Source organism: Pseudopipra pipra, chromosome 5, assembly GCF_036250125.1.
Source record: "Pseudopipra pipra isolate bDixPip1 chromosome 5, bDixPip1.hap1, whole genome shotgun sequence".
NCBI classification, from domain to species: Eukaryota; Metazoa; Chordata; class Aves; order Passeriformes; family Pipridae; genus Pseudopipra; species Pseudopipra pipra.
In genome coordinates this window covers 53,697,058-53,723,778 of record NC_087553.1, presented here as the reverse complement: position 1 = coordinate 53,723,778, position 26,721 = coordinate 53,697,058, and the positions used below count along the sequence as shown (strand labels likewise).

The 26,721-nt window shown below is 40.3% G+C and overlaps 1 protein-coding gene and 1 long non-coding RNA gene across 5 annotated transcripts in view; both read left to right on the top strand.

Annotated features, from left to right (window-relative positions):
- LOC135414873 (uncharacterized) overlaps nt 1–26,721 on the top strand; it is a 377,990-nt gene that overhangs the window by 258,534 nt on the left and 92,735 nt on the right. The window lies entirely within an intron of this gene.
- The window catches only part of WASL (WASP like actin nucleation promoting factor), a 58,159-nt gene continuing 49,503 nt past the window's right edge, over nt 18,066–26,721 (top strand). For all 4 annotated transcript variants that reach the window (XM_064656150.1, XM_064656151.1, XM_064656149.1 and 1 more), the window contains exon 1: nt 18,066–18,201. In XM_064656150.1, the coding sequence (XP_064512220.1) occupies nt 18,088–18,201 (114 nt within the window). In that variant the 5' untranslated portion in view covers nt 18,066–18,087. The remainder of the gene's footprint in view (nt 18,202–26,721) is intronic.

Below are 26,721 nucleotides of genomic sequence, written 5' to 3'. Positions count from 1 at the left end.
CTTGTCCCAAACAATCAGATCTATCTCTTAAAAAAAAACAACAAACAAACAAACAAACAAAAACCCACAAAAAAAACAAACAAAAAAACCAAAACCAAACCAAACCAAACCAACCAACCAAACAAACAAAAAAAACCCAACATAACTTTTCCATGAATTGTAGAGAGGAAAATAAGAGCAAAAAGGTGAATGTTTTTCCTGGCCCGAAGAACACAGTTTGAATCATGTGCTCAAAAAGCTACCCAGATACAGCAGCTATATTTTCCTGCCTTTGCTATTCCTTCCTCCTTCCCATTCCTAACAGAGGCCTTTGTTTTGATTTACAAGGAAGTATGATTCAATTTCAACTGTGAAACACAAAAGCCACTGTCTGAAATCAACACTTTTTTTTTTAACAGAAGAGGCATTAATTATGACTTTAAAGAATAGTAAATGAGAGGGTTTTTTCCTCTAGAATATTGTATAATATAAAAAATATGGTATTATAATGTGGAACTATTTAGAAATCTGGTGTACTGAGTTTTTTTATAAGATTTCATCCACATTTTATCCACTTCTTTAAAATTCTTAGTTTTTAAGCTTTTTCTGTTTTCTTTCTCTCTTCATTCTATTAATCTTCCTTTTTTTTGCCATTTAGTAAAAATTAAATACAGTTTTGCTTCTTGCATAAGTTGTAAAATCCGAAGACCTTGTCACATAAGCTTAAATCTATATTTCTGTGCAGATCAAGGAAGTACTACAGTCATTTTCCATAAGAGTTTTTGTCTCATCTTTGAACTAATTCTTGTTTTTCAAGCACAGGCTGCATATGCATGTGAGAACTCCAATAAGGAAATGGAGAAACAACCTGTGTGACTTAGGCTGGGACACATTCTTAGACTTGCAGTTTGCCTAAACAAAAAAGGTGTGGAGCCATCATACTACCCTGAGTCATACTACCCATACTTATGCAATTTGAAGTAAAGGATCTCTTTTGACACCCATTGGGATGGTGACATGCCTCACTCAGGTGGTGAATAACTTGTTCCCTCCAGAATTCAGGGTTACCACACAGATAACACCATATCACCTGGTCCAGGCAGAAGCCAGGGTGTGAGGAACTACCTTGAGACAATGACTTGCTTCCTGGATCGGAGGTGAGTTCATGCTCTGTCACCAGGTTGCTCATATTAGGGTTTCTACATTTCAGAAGAGTTTGATGGGCAATAAAAGTACTTGAAAGCATTTCATTTATTCACACTGCTGTTCGTTACCTTGTGAATGGAAGCAATTTCGGGTTATACTCTCAAATAAGCCTCACAAGACTGCGTTAGAGATGTAGGAGCCTACATATTTTGACCTTCAGTAGGAATCACTCACATAATTCATTTGAATAAAAGGTTGATTTTTCTACCTTAAATACAGATTAGGATTTCCACGATAAAACACAAATATATGCCTCTATTGTTAGCGAACTTAAACATAGTCTCATCATGTATTGGACTGGTAATGATGACCATGGTCAAGTTTGCTCAATGTTTTTGCATCATTACACAGTATTTTGGGGGTACTTGAAATGCAAATAAAATCAGGGAGACCCTCCATGCTGTTTTGCACCCCTGCACTTTTTTGAATGATCACAGAGGAAGCAGCTACCAAATGAATGTGAGGGGAAGCAGGCAGGGCAAACTGGGGAAGTAGGTAAGAAATTTCTGGAGAAGGTCAGAACCAGGACTTCCAGAGGGACCAGAGGGGATGAGGAAAGGGGAGCCAAGGATGGGGACAGACAGATGCCAAGGGGCTGCCTCTTTTGCCATCTCCTACTCTTTCAATATCTGACTTCAAGATAATTTTACAGGTGAAGTGCTACACAAAACCATAAACTTGTTTCTACTCTTTCTATGCATTCACTTTAAAAGTTAGAAGTGTTTTGCCTTCTTTTTCTAACTGTTATTTTTGTAAACCCAGCAGCAACCTAAAGGAAAGCTGGGAGCTGGTAGGCTTCCACCCAATTAATCATTCCTGTCAATGAAGGCTCTCAGATGGGTTCTCAGCCACACACTGGGAGCCCCATTCTTCTTAAATTGAAGTTATATCTGTGCAGATCACCCATCTTCAGCACACTTCCTTAGATATAACGCTTCAACATTTGCCAAATAATTGTTTTTATGGTACACAGAAAGAAGCAGAAATCCACTCAAATCAAGCACCATGACTAGCTGAAGAGCTGGAAGTGACCATATGCACTAAAAGGCTATTTCTGTCTCATAGATCAGCAAATATGTCCCTGAATTCAGGCAGGATGTATTTTAGACTTGTGCAGAGGGCCAGCACAAGGACCATATGTCATTTAAATCCCATTTAAACATTATTTTAAAGGCACTAGTAGGACTTCTGTGCTCCATCACCCTTTCTATCGGGTTTAATTTGATGTGTCATTTTTATACCGGTTTCAAAGGAAAATTGTGCTTTAAATTGAGGAAGTGGCACCATCTTGTGGGTGATAATGAAAGTGTTTTTTTTCTTTAGTAAATTTAGTTGGTTTTTAGTTTTCTTTCATTTCCCTTCCTCTCTTTTTTTTAATGTTCTTATAATTCTAAAGAGTAGCCTATTGAATCTAAAAAATAATTATTGTTTCAGAAGACTTTAGCGCAGAGCTGAGGTCTATTATGCAAAAAGTGCACAATATTTTGATTATCTACCATGTACTATACAGATTTCTGACAGATTGGCTAATATCATAGAAAGATTTTTGAAAAGCCCTTTTGTGGTCAGGCCCATAAAATTTAAGAAAAAAAAGCTAACTAAAATCTGTTTATCAAGAAAATAATGTCTACATTTGCAGTGGCCAACTGTTATTCCCAGGAGTGAATCAAAATTCTTCAAATACACATATAGAAGATTTATTTACACATTTAAGTCTATAAGCCTCAATGAAATTATCCAAATTAGATCTAAGCATACTGTAAGAGTTTGTCTTCACTCATGTATTTTCAGGGCCACTAATAAAGTTCCTGCAAGTTTAAAAATAAGAATATAGCTCTGTAGCAATTTACATAAAAACTGATGCATGTGCCTTCACTCTGAGAATAATCAAGATGCAGTCTCTCTTTTTTTTTTTTTAATACCTCAGTTTCTTCTTCCTTTATAGGACTAGTCAGAATTCTCAGCAATCTACTGTGGAGACAGAAAAAAAGAAGAGTAAGGATGTTGTTGATGATGAATATTACCAGTTTGTTTAATATGCAAACAGCTGTAGTGCTAAGAGTAAATGTGCAGTGCTTGAGCTTGTTTGTTTAGAGGCATGCTCGTAATTACTGTCAGTATCTCAGTGCAATTCACTTCTCTTTTGATATCACCAGTGCAAATGTCTATACCTGAACTGGTCAGCAAGGTTTGTTTTAAAGTTTCTAGGGAGTAAGAGTTGATTTTAAGGTGCAGTTCATCTCATCCTGTACCAGATATCTGAAGTAGATCAGCTGACTCATACCCTTAAAGTGCTTATTTCTCTTCTTTGGTTATAAAGGGAAAATGACGTAATTAGCATAGACACAGATAACTCCTGCAGCGATCTGCACACAGTCAAATGAAAGGTACCCCATGTACCTCATAGAAATGACATTATCAAGATTTTTTTGAGCCCTACGGATGATATTTAATTCAGAACTCCAAACAACTTTAAACAGACAGTCTTAATTATGGATTTCAAGAATAAGCTCTAAAGATCAAATCTGAATTAAGAGATATTAAAATAGCTTAATATAGGACTGCACACACTGTGTCAGGAGGTTGGCATGATCCTTGTGGTGAACCTACTGGGGGAACTATATATTATAGCACCAGTTACTTTATATTTAGAGGTGTTTTCAGTTCATTTTGCCTTTGCATAAGTGTATGTACAAAGCGGCATTTTAACAAAAGTTAATGTGCAAAGTAACAATAACTGCTCTTTTTTGATCACTGAAAGACAAGTTAACCCTAAGATATTTGTTGTTATTTACAACTGTTTGCCACGATCAGTGCCAGAGTATGAGCTGGGCTGTAAAGCAAAACCTAGCCCAAGAGTATTTTCCTTCCAAAAATCAGATACTCATGCAAAGAATATAGTTCTGCATTGGCATCTGCATTGGTAAGCAAAGCTCAGAGGCTGTTTCCCTGCTGCTGAACAGAAGGCTGATCTCCATAGCACCTGGATACAGTTCTTTCCCTTGACCATGTCACAGGACTAGCTGCTCCCAGAAGGCTGGGGACAAAATGGAATGGCTGATCAGTTTTGTGCCCAACAGTTCCCCTACACTTGCAAGGTGTGGAGAGAGGAAGAGGTGGGACAGGTCTTGTCCATCCTCCTTGTGTAACACAGGACAGCAGTTCAGAGCCATCTGCTGCCCAAAACTCACAGAGGAAAATGGACAACATCCAAGTCTTCCACCTTCAGCTCCCCAGAACCAGGACTTTTCTCTGTCCCTCGTCCTTGTCACACCAGCCCTGCTTCCCTGCCAGGACCATGTTTCAGGCCTGGCTGGACGTACCTGGTACCCTCATGTTTCTGGACACAGCTTTCAGTGTTTTCAGTTCTTGAAGGGTAAGCTGATAGAGGACTATTCATGTGGGCTTTTTGCTGTATCTTATCTTCAAGGAGTTGAAAAATTGTCAACTGTGGAAATACCTACAGCGATTTCAGATGGGATATATCCTCTCTGAGATCTCCTTACAATGATCTAGTCTTTTCTTGAGAAGAGATATTCCAGGGCACTATGTGGATGCATATTGTAAAATAATGGAAGTTTTTAAACATGAAGCAGCAAAAGGAAATGTGTATGCGTATATATGTGTATATATATATATTTGTGAAGGCAAATCATAAGAAAATGCTTCCATAAAAACTTTTTAGCAAGACCATAATTACCTACCTGTGCATTTCTAGAAATTAAGCAGAACAGATTAAAAGTGCACATTGCAAACCAGCTCAGTTATTTGACTGATAAGGAGAGTTTATCAGAACCTTGTACAATAAACTGAGAACATATATTAGGACAATGAAAAATTACAGAGACACAGTACAGACATAATTTGGGAAGATAAACTGTCTAAAGGTTTTATGTCCAATGTTTAAGGAAAGGATAATTCCCAGCACATCGCAAAGCCCTTTGAAAATTAAGGGGTTTGCCTAGGTTCCCTGGCTTCATAGGAAGCATTTGTACAGGCCAAAACCCTCATGGAAATACTGCCTCAGGCAAGGCAAGAATCTGGTTGACCCTTTGGCCAATTATTGAACTGAAACTCTCTTGATGTTAGAAGCAGTCTGGCTCATCTAAATGCCAGCCACTCCACCCACCTTTTCATCTCCTACTGTGCTTCTTGGGTTGAAAATATCTACTAAGAGTAGAACCTTCTCCTACATTGTCCCAGGCCTGATGGCAAATGTGATGCAGCTGGAATCACAGATCTCTGCTCCTGCCATTTGCAGCCCATCCTCACAGAACAAAGAAAAAGGCATAATTTCAGTGGAAAATCCTCTGAATGTTAAACTTTACCTCATCAAATTGAACTGAGAGAACCCAGAAACAGGTTTATAATTGCAGAAAGTGTGGTCACCATCAGTTGGTATATTGATTCTCATGTTATTTGTCATATTCTCTGCACTTTCTTGATGTGCCCATGCTAGAATGGGCATCACCTTAATATAGTTTCTCTTTTTCAGTATTTTTGATGGGACAAAGTGAGAGATCATTAGAAACACTGGAAATAAATTTATTTATCCAGATTTATTGTCATCAAGATTTATCAATCAAAAAAGATTTATTTAACATTCCAATAATAACACAAGATAAAACCAAAGCAGAAAAATTTGAAATTTCTTCATTCAATAATCATACATTTAAAAAATCCTAATACTTATTATCAAGTCTCTATCACTGTCTGCCATTAAGTTCAAGATGTGCAGAAGTCTTTTTGCTAATATATCAAAAATGTATTTCATATTATAGTTTAGGATTTAACTCTTGAAACAGGCAGTGGCTGGAAAAGGCAATACACAAGAGTTGAGGACTGAGCTATGATTGTTTCGGGGTATAGGATTATTCCTATGTCTTTCCTTAGTAACAATTTCATCTACCTCACTGCAGAGAGAGAATTGGAGAACTAGTCAGGTCTGCAGTGCATTTAAATTCTCGTACATCTGTTGAACTAAACTTGCACCCACTACAGATCTCTTTGATTCATTGTAAATGTTTACCATAGGAGGAGGTTTAAATCTATAGGCCAACCACTTACAAAACCTGCAAATACCTCAGCACTTTGAGAGTGGGAGGTTTTCCACATGACTTTGGATTCAAATTGTCTTGCATGACCAGCAGCAACTTAAAAAAATCCATGTGAAGAAGCAGAGCTATTCAAAACCTTCCAATAAAACGCTTCTTGGAAATCCTGCCTGCCCTCAGGCCCTGGGTGATAAAATCTCATCCAGACAGTAAAGCCACATTAAATGTTCAGTTATAGCTTTAGCTGGTGTAAAAGTTCCAGTATAATATGCATTGGAAAGACCAAAGACAAATGATGCTCTACAAGATTGTTGAAGGTAAATGCCCCTTTTCTGGTGAGAATTCTTCTTTACTCAAGTGGCCAGGATGCATCCTTGTTGGAATAGAAGTGCAGGGTGAGAAAAATCAGTTACGATATTTGTACAAATAATACATACATATATACACATAATACATACATACATCATCATGGCTGGGCTTCGCAAACGAAGATTTGGGAAAGGCTGTATCCATATTTCGTACAAGCACGCTGGTGGCTAATAAGGCCAATGCGAGATAGACACATCTGATTGCAAAAGGCACAGCAGAAAGACTCCTTAGGAGGTATATTCTGCCAGGCACAGTTCTTTCTGCATTGAACATACATACATACACATGCACGAATGGTTCCACCTCTGCAATGCATGGGAATTTTAATGAAACCAACTGTAAATAACTCTGCTGTTTCTGGATTGTGGGCTGTCATGAGACATGGCATAGTGATGTGGTACAGACTCGTGAAGTGTCTGTTTTGCTGGGGGAGATGGGTTACCCCTTGTGGGAAAATTCTGCTAATCTTGGAAAGTATATTGTGGCTGATTAAATTTATGGACTGCATTGGTTAATGGGCAGGTTTTTTTCCAAATACTTTAAATCTCTGATAGTGTTGAAACACAACTCACTTGTGTAGATTGTTTTCTAGATTTTGTTAATTTACTTGTTCAAACTTTTGGCATAACTTTAGCTATTCAGTTTCATCAAGAGAAAAACAAGTACAGCAAAGCAAAGCTTTGATCTTTTATTAGTACCTGCTTTTGAGAGAGAAGGGAAAGTTAGAGCAGCTGACCACTAGCAGTAAACAACAATTTGCTTTAAATTAACAAACAAGAAATGACACGTAGAACTGGAGATGGTGATAAAAATTATTGCTACAAGACAGAAAATGTTGATAGTAGTACTCTTGAACAGCAGCAGTTCTCTTTTGGCAGTCCTCTCTCCTGATAAGCACAGTGCCAAGGTGTACATGATTTGTGTCCACACGTGTAGCTTGCAATCACCTTGAGATGCTCTTCCCCAGGAAGCTAATACCAGTGCCAGATCTTAAGTGATATAGAGCTTGTGACAGCAGAGGGGTGAAAACAAGAATTTACTTGCATGGCACCATGTGCCTGACCTGATCAGCAGAAGGGATTATGTTGGGAGTGGTGGTTCTTATGCTCATGTAACTGTGTAGGTTTTGAGAACTGCTCTGAGAATTGCCACTACCAAGGAGCATCTGTGTCCAAAAATTTCACTGAGGGCCCAGCCCAGATATCAGGGGCAGCTTCACAGAAGTGTGACCACGCACTGGCATTTCTGAGTGCTCAGATTCAATCAGAACAGGAATATTACACTCCCACAACACCTGCTGGTGATGTCCTCTCTGTCGTTCCAGAAAGCTGTTCAACATTTTCGTATGCCCTCTTTTCAGCATTCTTCCTTTGCATCATTACAACATCACCTGTGATCTCTCTAGTTTTCTCCTTGGTGTGTATGCTCAGCATCCTGAGAGGGTTGATTGGCATCACATTTGCCAATTATTTTTAATATTGACAAGAGTGGTGTTTAAAATTTTTAAGCATTTTTTACACATTTACATTTTTCACTTACAGGTTACCCAGAGGTCATAGGGGCAAAACCTACGACCAAATGAAGCAGTTGCATGACTGCGAGATCAAAATGAAGCCAAACTGATAGTTGTGGGAGATAGAGCAAATGTTGGTGAAACCACAAAATAAGTTTAGAGGACATTACTTTTCTAAATTTTATACATTCAAAATACAGGCCAGGAAGTATTGTGATAGCTATTTGCATTTTATTGACATACTTGTTTCAAGTGATATTTGCAAGGACAATATTCAGCTCTAATGGGATATTGAAAGAAAACCCAATAATTTTTTATTTTTGCGGCCATTGCTTTATTCCTGTGGGCAAATGTCATTTAGATAATTGCTGCTGGCTGATGGGTCCTGTACCGTTAGATATTCTGTCCTCCTGATGGGATGCTAGAGGTGCTCTAGCCAGGCAGTTCCAAACCTTACTGCTTTTCATAGCTACACAAACTCTCTACAAGCCATTCTGAGATACTGCAGCTTAATGCCCCCACACTCAGTGAAAGAAATTTATCCCTCAGCATTTATAGAAGTGTATTGTTTAATAGGATTGCATTTAAATTTCTATAAAGGTTGTCAATCCAACGTTTATGACTCACAATGGAAAATTCCTCCCAGAGAGACTTTATTTAACCACTGAATTCTAGATATGGAGAGTGAGCAGTACACTGCAAAGAGAGGTTACAAACTTTTCTTTGTTTTAAATCAACGAACAATCAGTTCTGGCTTCAGCAGTTTCAGTACTTTTTGTTAAATGCAGTGTAGATTGTCTATTATTGGAAAATGCTAAATAGAATGAAAAAGCTTTTTGACAAGACCCGTTACACATATTTTATCATGTATTTTCTATTCAGAGCAATTTCACTGCTGTAGACTAAACAGAGATTTAAATTAAAATTTGAACGACTTGTTTAGAAGCTACTGTGCTTCAACAGACCCCAAATCCTTTATTAGTTTCACACAGCTTCAGACAGAAGGATTCTGAATTCCTTCCATACCAATGACTGGGTTTATTAGACTTTTTAGATGGTAAGATATCTAAAAGGCAAAGACAAACAGAAAAACTAAAGAGAGTTTTCTGAATCATTTAGTCCTGTCCTTTGGTGTTAAAAGCAACACTTTACAGAATCACTTTGATAAATGTCTTGAGCTCCAGCTTTAAAACAGTGTAATTTTTTTGTCCCCACTTAATCCTGCTGGAGACATGTTACAGACTATCCTCATAATTAGGAGTCTGTAAATTTCTGTATAAATGTATCCATTATTAATTTCTAAACATTTTTCTTGAACCAACATCATCCTTTCCTTTAAAAAAATAAATTTTCTCCCTGATGTGCTCATCATGAAGTCCCTCATCACCTGATAACTGAGGATGCAGTCACTGCTAACTGTTAAGAAATTCCATGTATGCACAGAAATTATGTCCAGTCAACAGAAATTGTATCTGTTCAGTGATCAGTAAATATACTGTATTTACACAGTTTAATATTTTCTTAAATATTCTGTCATTCTGTTTTGCCATGATAAATCACCTCCCCTTTCCTGTTCTCCCAGACACGTTATCTTTCCTCTGAACCTGTTCCAAGCAAAACTCATCTTATAGAACATGGGCAGAGAGAATCATACACATTATTTCTGGTAGGTGCCTTAAGGCTTTGCACTATGGCACTAATACCTCCCTGGCTTTAGTGGGAATCTCTCCCCCAGAAGCCACTGGGTCTTGCATTTACCTTTCCAAGGCCCCATTGCCAGGGCAGCTTCCAACCACTCTTGGGTCTCCCCCTCAATCATTCTCAACCCAGAGACTTAAGCACAGTTCTTTTTACTACTTAATTTCTTCTCATTCCTATGGCTCATCCTCAAAGCCACTGTGCTCTTTCTGTCTGATATTCTGATCCTCTTCATATTTGAACACAATAAATAATGGATAAAGACAGCTCATATTGCAAAATTAAGCAGACTGCAGGTTATGGATAGCATTGAGTTTGAAATAAACCACACATGGACTTTGGCAAACGTTCAGTATATTCAAGAACAATTGTAAGAATTATTATTTTATCAAAAAACCCCCTTTGTAAATATGAATTTTGTCTTCTCTTTTGAATGTTTAGAGTTCATGCATTTATTTCAGTCCATCTGCTTTACACCAGTCCTCAGGCAATCACCAAACACAAGGTTATTTCAGTGTGAAGGAAGCCTCTGTATCACACAGCCCATGCAATATTCTCCTTTCAGCCTCGAGCTTGCACACAGAGAGAGCCAGAGAAAGAAGCATAGATACAGTGCAGCACTTGAACATGCATAAACCTGCTTTGGCAATTGGAACTATACTTGAAGAGAGATTTGGGTTACAGAGCATCACAAAACTTACAAGACCATCCATATTCCCACAGAGTTATGCTACAGTTATAACCATGAGCAACCTAGAAAAGCAAGTTAATTTGTTTCCTGATGGCAGTCTAGATGACATTCACAAGCAGAAGAACACAATAACCAAAGGCTGTCTCTTCTGCCACTAAATGTTTCTCATGTTTTCTTGTTCTGAATCGATCATTGTAACTAGTAGAAATAAAAATACCTACCAAAAATAATTGTCATGTATCATCATGGGAATAATTCTATATTGCCTGTATATGCTGAAATATTATACCTCATTCTATGCGTGTAGGCAGAGTTAAAATAATATATAAATATCTTACTGAGCCTTATTCCATTTGAATTGAACAAATTACTTTCTACCACAGTTAAAAATGGCTTAGCTTTTAGGAAGTTTACAGTGAAAAATTACTCCCCCCCCTTAAGCAAACACTGCAGGCAATGCTTATGGAAAATTATTCTCATGGTAATCAGCTGTACATGCTGACAAACTTGTTCTTTTCTGGTTGCCTAGCTGTCTACCAACCTCCTCTGGCTCCCCGCCATGACCTCTGTGAAAGAGCAGCTATAGCAGTAGCAAGTAAAGCTCAGAAAGCCTTATTAGCTGTGCTGCAGGTTTCTAGTAATTGAACAGCAACTTGTCCTACTGTAATTACTCTGAGAGCATTTTAAATCAAAATGCTTGGTTTCATCTTTTGATATGAGAAAATTCAAGGTCAAGAAACCTAACTGGAGCAAACAAGTCAGCATTACATGTTACACTGTTGCAAACTCTGCAAAACCAAGTCCACATTTCAAATAAAACCAGATCTGGCCCTCTTAAAATCCACAAAAAAAATGGTAGGTCTGAAGCTGTGATATATATATATATATATATATATATAATATGTATAAATATAATTATATGTAATTTTAATGCATGGAATGACAGGCTTGAAGAACCATGACATCGACAAAAAAAAAGTTACACATCTTCCCAAATGTATTTATCACAAAGAAATACAGAAAGTAAATTGATTAAAGAAACTGAACTAAATTTCACTACTTCAGGCTGTAGCACACAGAATCAATATTTATTAAAGGATGGTTAGTTTTATGAGATGAACTGCTGTGGGTGTTTTCTGAGTTTAACATTTCCTCTCTCCAGATTAGCCACTGCGTTCTCATGTGTTAAAAGGCAGTTGGGCACTAAATCTGAACAGAGCTTCAGGCACTGCTGTGCTACACACACAGCAGTATTTTAGTTATAAAAAGAAAAAATCAGCTAGGTTAGTTCTTACTGGGCAACTTCTTCAGGTTGAGCTGATGAGCATGAGCAAAGTAGATATCCACATAAAGCACTGACATAATTTGTATGTGCCATCCTAACATACCATGGGAAGAGTCCTTAATTGAAAGTAATAATAGGATAGCCAGGAATGTACCAATTAAAATAACTTGGTTGTCTGTGCTAAATTCCAGATATTCCTAAGGTCCTAAGGAAATTTCAGTGTCTTTACTTAGTAGAATGCAATCAGAAACAAAGATGTACTTTTAGATAATTCTCTCCGAGGTGAAACAAGTGGACTGACTGGAGATTTTCTTATTGATGGATCATAAGCATTAAGCAACAGACATTGACTGCACATAATAGTTATGGAAAAAAAAATTGATAGTTTTCATCCATCTTCTCAAACCAGTTTGCAGCCTGTTCAATTTCATTTAGTTATATGTTAAAATATATATATATATAACATATATGTTATATGTTAAAATCCTACAGCATATATTTGTTAAGCTTTTAGATTTGTTAAGCATATTCTCTTTTAACTATAAAAACAATATACTTCACTGCACCAGCGGCTCTAGTTGGCCTGGAGCGGATATAAGTGAACTCCCTGAACATAAAAATCAGGCTGATCAAGATATGCATGTTCTCAGTCTTACTTTATGAGGTGGAGCCATACACCTGCAAGAACACTGATGCATAAAGACTACTCTCTTTCCCCCCCCCCTCAATATTTCCATCAACTGGCAAAATCCACACAGAAGCAAGACAATTAAAGTACCAGAGACAATCTGATGCAACAGAGAAGCCTCAGGTCTAGACCCAAGTCTGACCTTTGATGGCATGGATCTTAGCCTTTGACCTCCTGTAGGACAGCAGGAGCAGCAGAGCAGGACTGGCAGGACAGGGCCAGCCCTGACACACCATGTGGCTGCAGTAAGGATCTGGTAGTGTGAGCTCCAGCACACCCAAGGTGTGGTTCATGCCTATTACTTAGGGTGGTTATATGCCAGATAGAGAATTAAAAGAAAAAAAAGAAAATAAAAAAGAAATAAAAACTACATTACAGTTATTAAGTCATCCGTCAGGATCCAAATGGCAGTTGTTGCTGAGTTGCATCACATATTTGACCTATTGGGAGTAAACTATCAACCTCAAGCCAGATTTTAGAGGGCAAGTACGTACTTTGTGCTTAGCACTTACAGCAAAAAGGGTGGATTTTGAATGCACTTGCCTGTGCTCTCCTCCACTCAGTAATGACGAGGCTTCCTGGTCAGAACCATGCTGAGCAGGGTGGGGGGTCAGTCACGCTGCAAACAAGAACTGACGTTTCAAAGCCAGAGCAAGATTTCTGTTGTTAAGGAAATGTGCTCTAACAACAGATCTGCAGATCGCAGTAAGGAAAGAACATGTTTTTCTTTTGCTTTTTTTTACTAGTGAGATTCTTGAGCTCCATGGTGGCTGACTAATGCCTGAAGGGGGAATTTCACTACATTGAATTCAAAACCTGTCAGGAAACTTACAGGAAGGAATAACTCTTCCTTTTAATACCGGTGAATAAATCAAGATTAAATTATTTACTCCACTCATGGCTACTGTTGAGTGTAAAACTGAAGAAGTCATACATCTGCTGAGGTATAAACCAAGCAAAGAATAAAATGTGTTTCAACAAAACCTGCACCATACAATTTTGAAGACAAACTCTGATGCAAGGTTAGATGCCAGTTGGGCTGGGGAAAGAAAAATGTTTTCCTCTAATTTGCAGAGCAGCTACAGAACTGTTCCACAGTTGCTGTAGGCAACTATCAATAAATGAGAGAGATCTCAAATCCCACTATGTTGCTTGGTCCGTCTTCCCCACAGTCTTTAAAAGGAGAGTGATGTAGTCTTATTCTTCAGACCTCAAAGGAACTGCTGAGGAGCTCTTGAAAAAGCTAGATTTTCCCATAACTTGAAAGTAGGATTGTACATCCAAAGCAAAATCAATATTATCCTTCGATGAGCAAAATGGAAGGGCACAAATTACTTTTCTTGAAGTAAACAATCTGATGTAAAAAATGAGGGCTAGAAAAGATACGGCAAACAAAATGATATGTATAATGGGCACTACAGGGAAAGAAAAAGTTCTAGCTGGCACCCAAGACAGCATTCGTGCAAGAAATGAAAGAACTTATTGTCCCACGGCATTGGTTCTCAGGCTCTAGCCCGCTCACTCTCACAGCTCTGCTGCACTGCCTGCCCACCAAAGGAGAGGATTCTTCCTACTGACACTACACTTCCACATCCATATGGAATCAGCAGAGGCCTTACTGACCAATTAAATTAAAACTTGTCATTTTTTCCAACTTTTGTTGCTAATTCATGTCCTTCTGTAATTGAAATCTACAGCATACAAACTCAATATAGAGAGGAAAAAAACCACTATAGGCTTCAGATCCTCTTTCTTCCAGACTATTACTCGTCTGAAACAGATAATGTAAAATCTCTGAGAAAGGAAATGCAGTGACTGAATCTGAAATGAGCTGTAACTTAATAGATGATTCAGTTACCTCCAGAGCGAGCTAGGATTCCTAAACTTTTAGAGGTTCAGTACACAGAGAGAAGAAGTGAATGAGCCTTTTATCAGTAAAATAACTAATACGTTATTTGACGTCGATCCAGTAACAATGCAAACTCAGTCCTCTTCGGTGAGCTCCCTGTAGAGAAAAACAATGTGGTTTACTCAAAAAAAGAGAACTTGTGTCTTCATAGCTCCAAACCCACTTCCAACCACAAAGACGGTTCGTCTTTTTCAATTACCAAGCGGTTATGCAGTGAGTGGGCTGATGTTTTCTTCAGGCCCAACCAAGAAGGGTATTGAGGGAAAGAAGATCTTCCTCCGTTTTGTTCACTCCCGGGCTGCCCTGTTGACATGTCCCTCCCATGTGGTGACAGTAATCACAGCTCCCACTCCTGATCTCCCCCAGCCATGCTGATGTGGTCACTACAGCGAGGTCTGCACTTGTCCCAGACAGTTCTACTTGTCACTGAGAATAACACGAGATGGAAGAGACAGTGGAAATTTTTTTTCCTGTGGAGAGATGCATTCTCCATTACACCTGCTTGTTTTTTGGTGTAATCAACTTTCTCTTCATCTTATCGAAAATAAGAAAACTAAATTGTGACCTAATTCAGGACTGGGACAGGATCAAGATTTGGGAAACACTATTAAAAAAAATAATCCTTGGAGAACTAACTTTTTCTTTCCTTTATATAGTTCAGTCTTTAATAAAACCTTTAATGTATGATTCACAGCATTAGAAAAATTAAGTAGAAAGTTTTCCTCACCTTTTTACTTCATTTTTGATTGTAGAATGTTAGTTCTGAAATTGTGTGAATATTTAAACTGTGAAACTCAATTGCTGTAGAGATTCACATTTTAAGACAAAATTCAATTTTCTGTCAAAGGTAAGTCTGACAAGGATAATAAAATCTGTTTATTAAATAGGTATTTATAATACAGATCTTTAAAGTCATGACAGTTGCTTATATTGATACACATTATGCAATTTCCAATGTATTTCAGTACCTTGGTGCTATGAGCTGGTATCCTGAAATGGAAAAATATGAAAGAGCATCTTCCCATGAAGCTCACAGACATCAGCAATGGGTAACACAGCTTGAACCCTAAAGATTACAGTGAGAAATTCAGAGGACAGTCTCGAATAAACAACTGTGATTTCTTCAAAATACAGATAGGTAGTTCTACCTGGTGGCTTTCTTTGAGAGAACTTTGCTTAAATTTTAAGTTTTATGCAGAAATAGCAGCTCTTCAGTGATATTGCTGTAAACAGAAATATCAAAGAGAAAAATCTATTTTTCAGTGGATCCCTTGGATGTACCACCAGATATGGATATTTCCACTTCCCTTCAGGACTCGATGCTTAGCCATGATATAAAAACAGAAACAGCTTTTGCATATTTAATGAAACACAGGGTCTGAAAATAGACCTTTTTCCTTCCCTTTCCTGCATACCCCTATTAAAAAGCAAATAAAATCCTAACAAAAGAGCCTGGTTACAAGGCCCTTAGGAACAGCTACCAGCCAGCTGGTCTGAAAAGAACAGTATGAAGCAAAATGTATCACCCGTAACACCCAGAACTCTGTTTGAATGGCAAGATCTGTACAAGAACAGCAAAAGCTAACAGAAATGAGAAAAAAGAATAATTAAGAAACACAAGTGCTTAGAAGGTGAAGACAGTACCAGCAGGTATCCATCAAAAGTATACTATATTTTTAGATATTTACACTGTGACCATACAAGGGAGGTGTGTAAATTTCCTCAAAATGGCTTTGGCTATACAATAATTGTTTGTTTTATGAAACAAAACATGCACACACACCCACTCCAAAAAAAACCGGCCAAAAACCCAAACCAAAACCAAACAACCCTCCCCAAAATCCCACAAAATATCAAGTATCTTGTAAAGTACTTCCATCTGTTTTATCTCATTATGTACATTTGCAATGAACAAAATGCAGCCAATATTCTATAGCTAAAATATTTCCCATTCCACTAAAATATGGAATACTTATACAAAGACGTGTGTAAAACTGAAGAATTTAGAATTGCTGAGAAGTACTTTGGAAGCATTGGTTCCTATTATTTTTGCTTTACAATAACACCCAACTCCCTTCTGTGACACCTCCGAACTGAGGAGGTACATGTATATGCATGCATTTCAAATTATTTTAATGCTGCAATATCAGGATTTTCTGCCATATTTTCCCTTCCTTACACTTTTTGGACACAGTTACAGGCACTTAAGTACAGGCAAAAGGGCCTATAAGTAGAGCAGAAGGGGCTGCCATCTGTTCCAGCCGGATCTTTTGGAAGATATGAAGAGAAGCCAGGACAGCTTTGTATAAAGACTTGGGTCCCCAGGTTTTCCTCCTGTGCTTCTTCAGTTCTTTCCTACAGTACAAAGTAAATTGCAATGGGGGGATTGCTTTAGCACCTGCCAGATGGACAATTAATTTACCAGAGGATGAGAAGCCAACACATTCACCTAAAACCACAGAAAACTAGCATGGTGATCACTCTGGTATCTGGTTTTCACCTTCTGTGAACATTCCTTTTGTGCAGCTGAAAGCCACATTGGGCATAAGACAGCTGTGCTCTGGATCTTTGGGCTTTGAAAGGTCTTCAATCTCCATCGCAGCTACTTGCTGTGAAGCAAAGCAGGGGGAAATCCGTCTGACAAAGGCTGCTGATTGTGTACCTGATTTGTCCTCAGTAGCTGACTCCCGGAGAGCCTGAAGTGCCTACCCCTATTTTGAGGTGTTTCACCTCAGACTGTGGCAGGCAGCGTGAGGCGGGGGGCGGGTGACACCCCCGGCTGGGCAATCGCGCCGCCAATCACGGGGAAACAGCTTCCTTTCCGCTGCAAGAGGAGGAAAGATTTTTTTAGTTACAAATTATGTGGGGTTCCACTGACAATGGAAAGGCTTCCAGCACACGCCGATTCCCGCACCCGCGGGAGGCCCGGACCCCCACGCTCAGAGGACATTTAACCCCTGCCGGGACCCTTCGCGCTCCGGGTGATCCCCGCACGGGCCCGGGCTCCCCACGCCCCCCGCCCGCGGCGGCGTCCGGGCCGCGCTGCCCCTCAGGGTGCCCCGGCCGCTCCCACGGCCCCCGGCACAGCTCCAGCATCCCGGCGGGTCCCACCCGGGACACGGGGCGGGGACCGCTCCTCTTCTTCCTCCTCCTCTTCGTCAACTTCTTCTTCATCCTCCCCCTCCCCTTGTCCCTCCTCCCCGCCCTGTCCCTATCCCGGCCCGGCAGGTACCGCGGGGGCGGGAACTGAAAGCGACGCCCCTCTCTTCCCCCGCGCGGCGCATGGTCGCGGCAGTCGCGCGCTCGCCGCGCTCCCCCCCCGGCTGCGGCGCGCTGTGGTCTCGCCCGCCCCCGCTGCCATGTTGGATCGCGCGGCCGCCGGGGCCGGGCCGGAGTTGGAAGTTTAGGGGCGGGAGCGATCGGGATCGGGCTCGGCGCGGAGCGGCTCTGGCGCGGCTGCACCGCTCCCGGCTCCCCGGAACACTCTTCCCGGCGCCCTCCCCGCAGGCCGGCAGCCGGCCGAGGCCCCGCCGCCCCTCTCCGCCTCCCTCCTTCCCCGACTCCGCGAGGGAGGCTCCGCGATGCGGCTGCTGTGAGGCCGCGGCGGCGGCGGCGGCGGCGGAGGAGGAGGAGGAAGGGACCGCGGGCGCCATCGGTCGCAGGGTGGCGAGGGCAGCGCCGGGCCGGCCCCGGCCATGAGCGGCGCCCCGCAGCAGCAGCCCCCGCGGCGGGTCACCAACGTGGGCTCGCTGCTGCTCACCCCGCAGGAGAACGAGAGCCTCTTCGGCTTCCTCGGCAAGAAATGCGTGGTGAGTCCCGGCCCGAGGGGCGGGGGGCGCGCCGGGCCGTACCCAGCCGGGCGCGGCGGGCCGGGGCCCGGGGCGGGCGGGGGCGTGTGAGGACAGCCCGGCCGGGCGCCGGGAAGTTGGGGCTGCGGAAGTTTCGTCCCGCTCCGCTGCCCCGTCCCAGGCCCCGCTGCCCGCCCGGCCCGCGCGGGGTGGGGGGCGATGGGCGGCGGCGGCCCCTCGGCCGGCCCTGAGCGCCGGGCCCGGCCTCGCCCCGGCCGGGCGGCTCCGGGACCGCCTCGGATGCCGCTGCGGGCACCGTCCTTCCGCGCCTCGCTGTCCCTCGGACATGGAGCTCCCCGCGCCCTGCAGCCGAGCCGGGCGCTGCCGGGGGGAACTGGCGAGGGAGCAGCCGCGGGCCTCGGGGTTCCCATAAGTCCCATTGCTCGACGAGGCTGGGACGGGCCCCAGGTGCACCAGCGGTACAACAAAGCAGTGTTGACGAAGTTGTAGGAAGGCTCGTATCAGAGCTAGGCCTGCCTTGGGTTTAGTCTGTACTTTTCTTAGCCTAAACAACAGGTTCGTGTATTCAGATGCGACTCAAATACTGCATTTTTTTCTTGTTTCTGTATCAGTAAGTTTGTATTCAGAATACCTTCTTGCATGTTGATATAAAACTGTGCCAAAGCTGTATATATCTGTATTAAAGAAGTACTTGAAGGCTTCAAAAGTTAACCACTTAAATTAGAAAAGATTCGGCTTTTAAAAAAATAATATTTTTGAAAAAAATGCTGCTTTTTGGAATCCATTGAAAATTATGTCTTCTGATGTTCTGTGTCCAGTACCTAAAATACTGTTAGGCACTTGCTGTAAAGCCATGAAGAGTGTTTCATGAACTTAAAACTGTGACTTAAAACAGGATATCTGTGTAGTCATAGTGATTCTACATAACTCTTTGGACTTTGAAATGGTATTGTTGATCAAACTGACTGTTGCAAGGAAAGTGTAAGATGCAGTAACTGAACAGGAAGTAGAGAATATTTACATTGGGGTGGGTTAAATAAGATGCTGTAAGTTAAATATGTCAGAAGGTGCGACTGTAAAGCATATGTTTTGAAAAGTATAGATTCCTAAAACCCACCTTCAGTTGATTGAACTGGCACACATTTTATATCCTCAGCTTTTTGCTAAAAAAGAAAAAAAGTGCCAATTTTTCTCTAAATATAAAAAATAGTGCATGAATTTGTATGTGTAAATTGATTTCCAGTTTGTTTTTCTACAACTTGGATTTCCACATCAAGTGAACACACTTTGAATTTTTGTTATACTGAGCTATAACACTCACCTACTCAAGTTCTCAACTTTTCTGCACGAACACTGTGTTGAAAGCAGACTGGAGGTAAATAGCTTCACGCGATCTGGTAGTTGTGTGATTTGTGACAGGTTGCAGCTTTCTAGATGTGGCTTGCTTGAAACTACACATTCTTATGATTTACTCTGAATGTTGGATGACTTTCCAGTGAGGTTCTTCTAACAGTGGTCTGTTCTTTTCCCCAGCCCTATGTGCTCTCTAAGTTAAGCATAGGCTCAATCGTGAGGACTTGAGCATTGAAGCTCTAGAAATGTTTAGCAGGCTTTTTGGCTTCCTGTGTGGCATGAGACAGAAATTCAGAGAGAAATTCATGAACAGATTGAATATCTCTGTCCCTTGGAGGGCAGTGTCTGTCAGAGAAGTGGGATGAGCACCTGGAGATGGTAACAGCCTCAGCTGTCTAAGTTGAATCCACAGTGTCTGTCAAAACCCAGCTTGGTATTCTTGACCCTCTAGCCTGACTCAAGGGTAACATGCTATGCTGATAAATATCTTTTTGCCGTAATGTACAGGATATTTGATCTCTTAATATCCGTGTTTGAATTACTCATTAGTTAAGCTTCAGACTGTAAATGCTGCTTTTTAAGGAAGGAAGATTTTGCAAGTTTTGTAGGATGCTACATGCTTGCTTTCACATCAGCTGAAATGTCTGGGCTGCCTGGCTGCCACAGGTGGTGTTTCTGTCACTGTGGGGCATGGAGAGGCTGCTGGATGGGATGTGCATCTGCCCCATCAACATAATTTTAGGTTTTGTTTGACTAGACCTCATGTTTAGATCACTGCTGTAATGACACCAGACAAACAGTTGAGACACTAAACTGTGATCCTAGATGCTCTTTATAGTAATAATTTATAGAGCTCTTATGGAGGGCATAGTGCTGCTCTCAGGCCTGAAGGGCTTGGTTAAGAAAGTGGCGCTCTGGACCTGATTTATTTCAGTCTTTCTTTTGACTCTGTTTCTGACTGATAACAAGGCAGCTACTTTGAAATAACGTTAAGGATTCAGCTACCTGATTTTTGTTCTATAGAAAAGCAAAGGAATTTATCAAGTAGTATAATTTTGATTGAGCACTTAGAATGGATGAACTCCAAAACTGACATAGTTTCAATGGCGTCTTAGGTAATGATGACTGATAAATACAGAAATTACCTGGGAGTGGGTGAAGTGGTGAAGAGCCATTACTCTGTGTCTTGCTGAGGTTGATACCATTTTCCAGACTATGACTGATACTTTGGGAATCTCATTGACTAGTAGACCAGTGTACATACAGAGGGTAATTGATTTTTTTTTTTTGCCTTTTTACTCTCTGCCCCCCCCAACTTGCTGAGCTGTAAAATGTTTATCTGAATCTATAAGTAATTAAAATACCTTTGCCCATGACAGATCAGGCTTCTAAAATCAAGCCACTCACTGATAGTCAAAGCTGCAGCTATAGTTAATTTGTATTATGAATCCAAATGTAACAGCATCCAAACCTACTTGCAGCAGGTATGCAGTGTAATGTAGCCCTTTAGGACTTCCATTGTTGTTTAGGCAAGTCACTAATTTTCATTCAGGTTTGTGACATTTGTTATCTAGGTCAGGTGTAAAATTTGCTATCTGTAGAAAGTTTACAGTAACTATTTTTTTATCATAATGTGGAAATAAAATTTTATGTAAAGTTATAGTAAGGTGAGCTATGAGATTACTTTTATGCATTTTAATGAAATATTTTTGTGATTATGCCAGACTTGGAAGTTTTTGCTTAAATCTGGTTAGTTACAAATCAGTTACTTTAAATTTGTTCTGAGGAATGAGTTTTGTAAGAAAAAACAAGTGCTAGATGTCCCATTAATTTGTAATAGGGAAGTAACTTCTATAATTTACATGATTAATATTGTTGAGAAATGTCACTGATGAAAAACTAGTTTATTCTGCAGAATTAATTTTTTGAGAAGCCTTAGGAAAGAAAACAAGAGAAGTATGTACTAGATTGCATTAGAAGTAGCATTAAAATTAGGTCATATGGAGTATGGATACTTTATACCACTTAGAAGTGGGTCTCAACACTTGGATAAGGTGTAGTGAGTAAGGCTGGGAATATGTTGTTATTTCTAAGATCTTGCTATGGTCGATATGGTAAACAGGAACTGGTGAAGAATGCAAAAAGAGAAGTGACACAGCAGTAAACTAAGAAAACTGTTTTGGCTGCTTTTAAAGTGCATGTGACCAGAATAAGTTTGTGTATCGGAGCCAAAGGACAAATTACAGTAATAGCTGAGATAAAACAAAATAAAAACCTGAATGGCAGTTATAGTTCTTAATTGATAAGATTTAAAGGTTTTATCAGGAGAGGACTTGTAAGATTACTTGTGCGCATGAAAACAGCATGAACTAAGACTTGAAAGTGGACTGCAGGTTTGGGCAACTACAGATAATGGGCAACTTTATGTTCCTGAGAAGTGTTGGGACTTCTCAGTTTGAGTTTAAGCTGCAGTCTGTGCATCCAGAGAAAGTTCACATTGCAGTTTAAAAAAGAGTTATCTCCTATATAGATAAGGAGAACTGAGTTATCAGTTCAGTGGTGATTCTCTCATCTTTGCGTTTATTTTTAAATGAAATTTGGAGTAAGAAGACAAAAGTGTAACGGACAGAGTCTTGTGGAACAGAAGAGCATTGAGAGTTATGCCTGGATTTCTTTTGAGGTCTATCCTGTTCTACAAAAGACATGTAATGTCTTCAGATGCCTCACTGGTGTCCACTAGTCAGTTCCCTAAACAACTTGTCAGCAATAATCTTCCATTCTAGAGGGAATGACACTGGGTTTTGACAGTTTCTTTGAACCAAACCTGTGCTTACAAAACTGATTTTCACAGTAACAGGTCCTATCAGACCCTTCAGCAAGTGGCTCAACCACCATCCTTATCATAAAGTGTTTCTCGTGCTTGTTTTCCTCACAGCTTGCTATTAAGCTAAGGCAGTGAACTATGCTGTAAACACATTATTTACCCATGAATGAGAAATGTTTTGAGACCACTTGTGAACACTGTTGCATCTCATAGCTGTATGTATTTGAGACAAAGCAACAATTCACAAAGAGATTTGATTCAGGAGTAAGAGACAGAAATTTAGATGTTAAAATCCCAACATTGTCAGTAAACCTCCCTGTCAGTTATCTAAATCTCCTATTCAATTTACTTTAAGATAAAAACTTCAGATCATCAGCTGAATTTCTATCTTTGCTTTAGTGGCTGTAGTGGTACCATCTCTCCTGACCGTGCTTGTACCTCATATGCTAGACACATAAATTTGTATCTTGACATGCAGGATAAGTCCTTTTACAGTCAGTTTGTATCTCTGTTGTGAAGCATTATGTGTTGCTAAACGGGAGGTGATCTATTGAGATAGACCTGGAACAAGTGTCTCACGCTATTAAGTCTTCAGTGCTCTTACATTCTTTTCTGAGCATCTTTGTAGATCTTTTCTCTGGTTTTGAGGTAATCAAGTGCCAAAAGTCTCTCAGCATCTCTGTGGTTAATCAGCTGGTCGAGCGTACCACTCATGCTCCTGATAAGTGCTCTGGAATCCTATGGTGTACATACACAACAGTACGAAACCAATTTATAGTCACAAGCTGTTATATTGTAACTTACTTATTCTTCACAACTAAGAATCATATTAAGAAATTTAGAGGAGGGCAAAGGTTTAATGTAGGATTCAGATGAGCAGTCATGTTTTGAATGCAAGATTTCCATCAAGATGTCCAGATACCCCTTGCTTAAGAGAACATGCAAGGAAAAGGTTTCTTGTTAGAAGATAAAGACTTTGCTATTTTATGCAAATATGTCAATATAAAGACTACTTTGTTCTTCCTTTAATGGAAGATTGATGTGATTTCTTGGCATTATCTGCTTGTAAATACTGGTTTGAATTTGTTATCATTAGAACGTTTTTCTCTGTGATTATTTCTTCTGGGGTTCTCAAAGATGTAGTATAAGCCAAATTTGTAGCAAGTAAAATGTGTAAGATCCATCTTAGACCATGCAATTTCAGAGTAAAAACATGATAATGGAGAGTGTTCTAGTTTTAGATCTCAAATTTCTTCTTTTGAAGGAGTTCTGGTACTACCCCCTGAAAAAACTCACCCATTTTTTCTTTGGGACTTCTTATGATGCTTATTGTTCCACTGTTAGTGTCTCTAGTAGCGCCAGCATTAAGAATTCATCTGCTGCCGTCATTAGTAGTGGCTACAGGTGACAGCAATGGCAGCAATTGCTTAGTGCTGGAATGGGTGGAGTGAAGCATTGAAGTCATTTGTATATGATGAGTGAGTGCCACCTAGGAACTTGGCAGTAGTTCATTAACCAGCGTGACAAAAGACCTGATTCTGTCATCGACCTTTTGTAGACAGAACTGTCTGCAGAGTAGATGGGGTTTGTGGAATGCTCGGTTTGCTGAGAAAGTTGGCTCTTGAATTAAAGCTGTGTGGTAAGATTTATGGTGTCCTCCACTGAGCGTGTTTTGTAGGCTTGTCTCTTGAGGAATCTTTGTAGTACAGAAATAAAACTTAGTATAGTGCAGGAGACTTATGGTTTCATGACCTAATACCTAGATAATAAAATACAGGAAGTAACGAAAATGTGTCATAGGCACTAGAGAGAGTTACTTATGGTAGGTTAGGGTACAATTTTCTCAAGAAAAGCTGACGTTAAGTCTTACTTGGGCCCAGAGGGTTGTTGTTTTTTTTTTATTGGACGGTTTGTTTTCCTTGTAACAGTAAATCACACAAAGTGGATTTAGTGGAACTAGAAGTGTATCTTCATGGGAGGTTTTAAACAGCATGTATACTGGGACATGACTCGGTTACTGTAGAAGACAGTTTAGTTTCTCAAGGTATTTGCTTGGGTATGTTGGCACACTAACTTCTGTGACTTCCAGATGTGTTGTTTATGGTTGGATAAGCAATAAAATGGGAACAGTAGGTGCACAGTTACATTCAGGGACAGTTGCAGTTCAATTTGAAGATCCTGAAGTGTGCTGTGATCATCACATGACAGGAGCAGTGTTCTAGAAGGGCCAAATGGAAAAAAAAAAGATGCAATGCAAACAATCATGGGTACACTTTCTTAGAAAGCTGCTCACTTGATTAATTCTTCAAATTCGGTAGTGTTTTCTCAGATAGCCATGAGTTAAAGGTAGACAATTTTGCTGATACCTCTTTGTGCAGAGAATGACACTTCAGGTATCTCAAATTGGAATGCTTGTGTTAAGAGTATATGGTTCTGGAATGAGTTCATTAAATGAATTACTCAGTTCCTGTAGACATAATGTTCTGTGGAGATAATCATTGCTGGCAAGGAAACTGTTGCTGCGAAGCTCCACGACATACTGACAGATCTGCAGATTGCAGCTCACCTTAGGCACTTGCTTTCATACATGCATCGCCACCTTGGTGAGGCAGTTTTCCCTCTACTATTTGGCTGTTCTTTAAATCCTCACTCTTAAGGCAGCTTTTTTTCTTTTTACATTTTCTGAGAAACTGTGTTACTATGTTTTCCAGTTCTCCAGTGTGTCTAGCTTAAAGATCACCCTAAGGCTTGCTAATCAAGGTTGTGTTTCCGTTTCTGTGAGATGGTTTCACACACCATTTTTCCCTTCAGAATCTTATGTGTTATTCAGAATTCCCCTGCATTCATCTCCTTTTCCTTCAATACAAATGCGTTATTTTGCCTTTATCTCCTTTGTTAATTAGCCACTGCAGCATTAGTGTATTTAGTGAGTGCAGATATGGTCCTGTATAAGCATATTTTGTATGTGAAGGTCCTGTGTACCTGCAGTTTGAGAAACACCAACCTAACTAAAAAAAATGTGACTTTTGCCTTTTTGAACAGCTAAGAAAACTGTATTTAATTATTTGAACTTTTAATTATGCAAAGATAAGTCTCGCCTCTGAGATTGCAAACCCTTTGTGTTTACTTCAAGTGTTATTGATGATGGCTTTCCCAAAACTTAGACAGTACTTGCTGAGGTTAATTAATAAGGTCTAATACTTGTCTTGCTGTCTCTTGTTGGAGAACAAGAATATTTGAAAATGGGACTTTAGTAGTAAATTGTAAATGCTTTCTCCCCTCTCAAGGTGATAGTCTAGAGATTTATCTATCTGTATGTGATTTGTGGATAAGAAAAGAAATTAGTATTAATTTGTTGTATTAATACTTTTCTGTGTTAGGGATAAAGAAAAGTAAGAGGTATTTTACGATCTCCTTAGTGCATTTTCTAACAAGCAGTAATTTATTGACTTAAAAAGAATTTTAGTTTCTATGTAGAAAATAATGCTTTAGTATCTTTAATATTTTTATGCAGCCAATTACTGTAAAGTTGGCAATTATGTTTTAGGAATCCATTTAACCACTACTTCTTTTGTAAGTCCTGTCCTGCTGATGTGCTTTGAAGTCCTGCGTAGTGACCTCTGTCCTCCAAATCTCGTCTCCATTTTCATCAGGGTCTCCTTGCCCTCTCTTATCACACATTCTCTTTTTTCTTTTTTTTTGGCAAGTTTCCTGTCCTGTCCCAGCAAAAGGGTTTCCTCTGTTTACTTCCTCTTTCCCCCTTACACCTGAAGTGCTTCCAGGATCTTGCTTTCTTCTTTCAGCCCCTGCATCCATAATCTGCACAAGGATCTCCAGGTAGGACTGACTTTCCTCCTCACTGTTCTTCCCTCCACTCCTTTACTCTCTCTACTTAACAGTCTCACCACTGCTTTGTTCTTGCTGATGAACTCTGTGTCTCATCAGACATGTAGTCCTACCCATACCCAGTGCTGGGATAGACAGGGCATGTACTCTTCTACTCAGCAGTGTGTGCTGCACTAGGAAAGACACAGGAGAGGAGTCTCTGCCAGCCAGCTGTTTGCTGCTGCGGACCTACTGTGCTCTAGCCCAAGGCCTGGCCATTACACATTTGTCACTTATTTCATCTTCACTGCCCAAAGTCATTGCTAATATTACTATAGGCGAGAGAGCTTTTGGTGGATATGAGAAGGGGAAGCAAAACCCAGAGTATGGTATTCCTCAGGCTTCTTGCACTGCTCCACCTCCGCTGCTGATTCTCCAGGGAGGACCAGACTGTCCACTTCATAAGCTGCTCTGTTAGGAAGCTGTATACTGGAAGATACAGCTTCATCAACTCTACA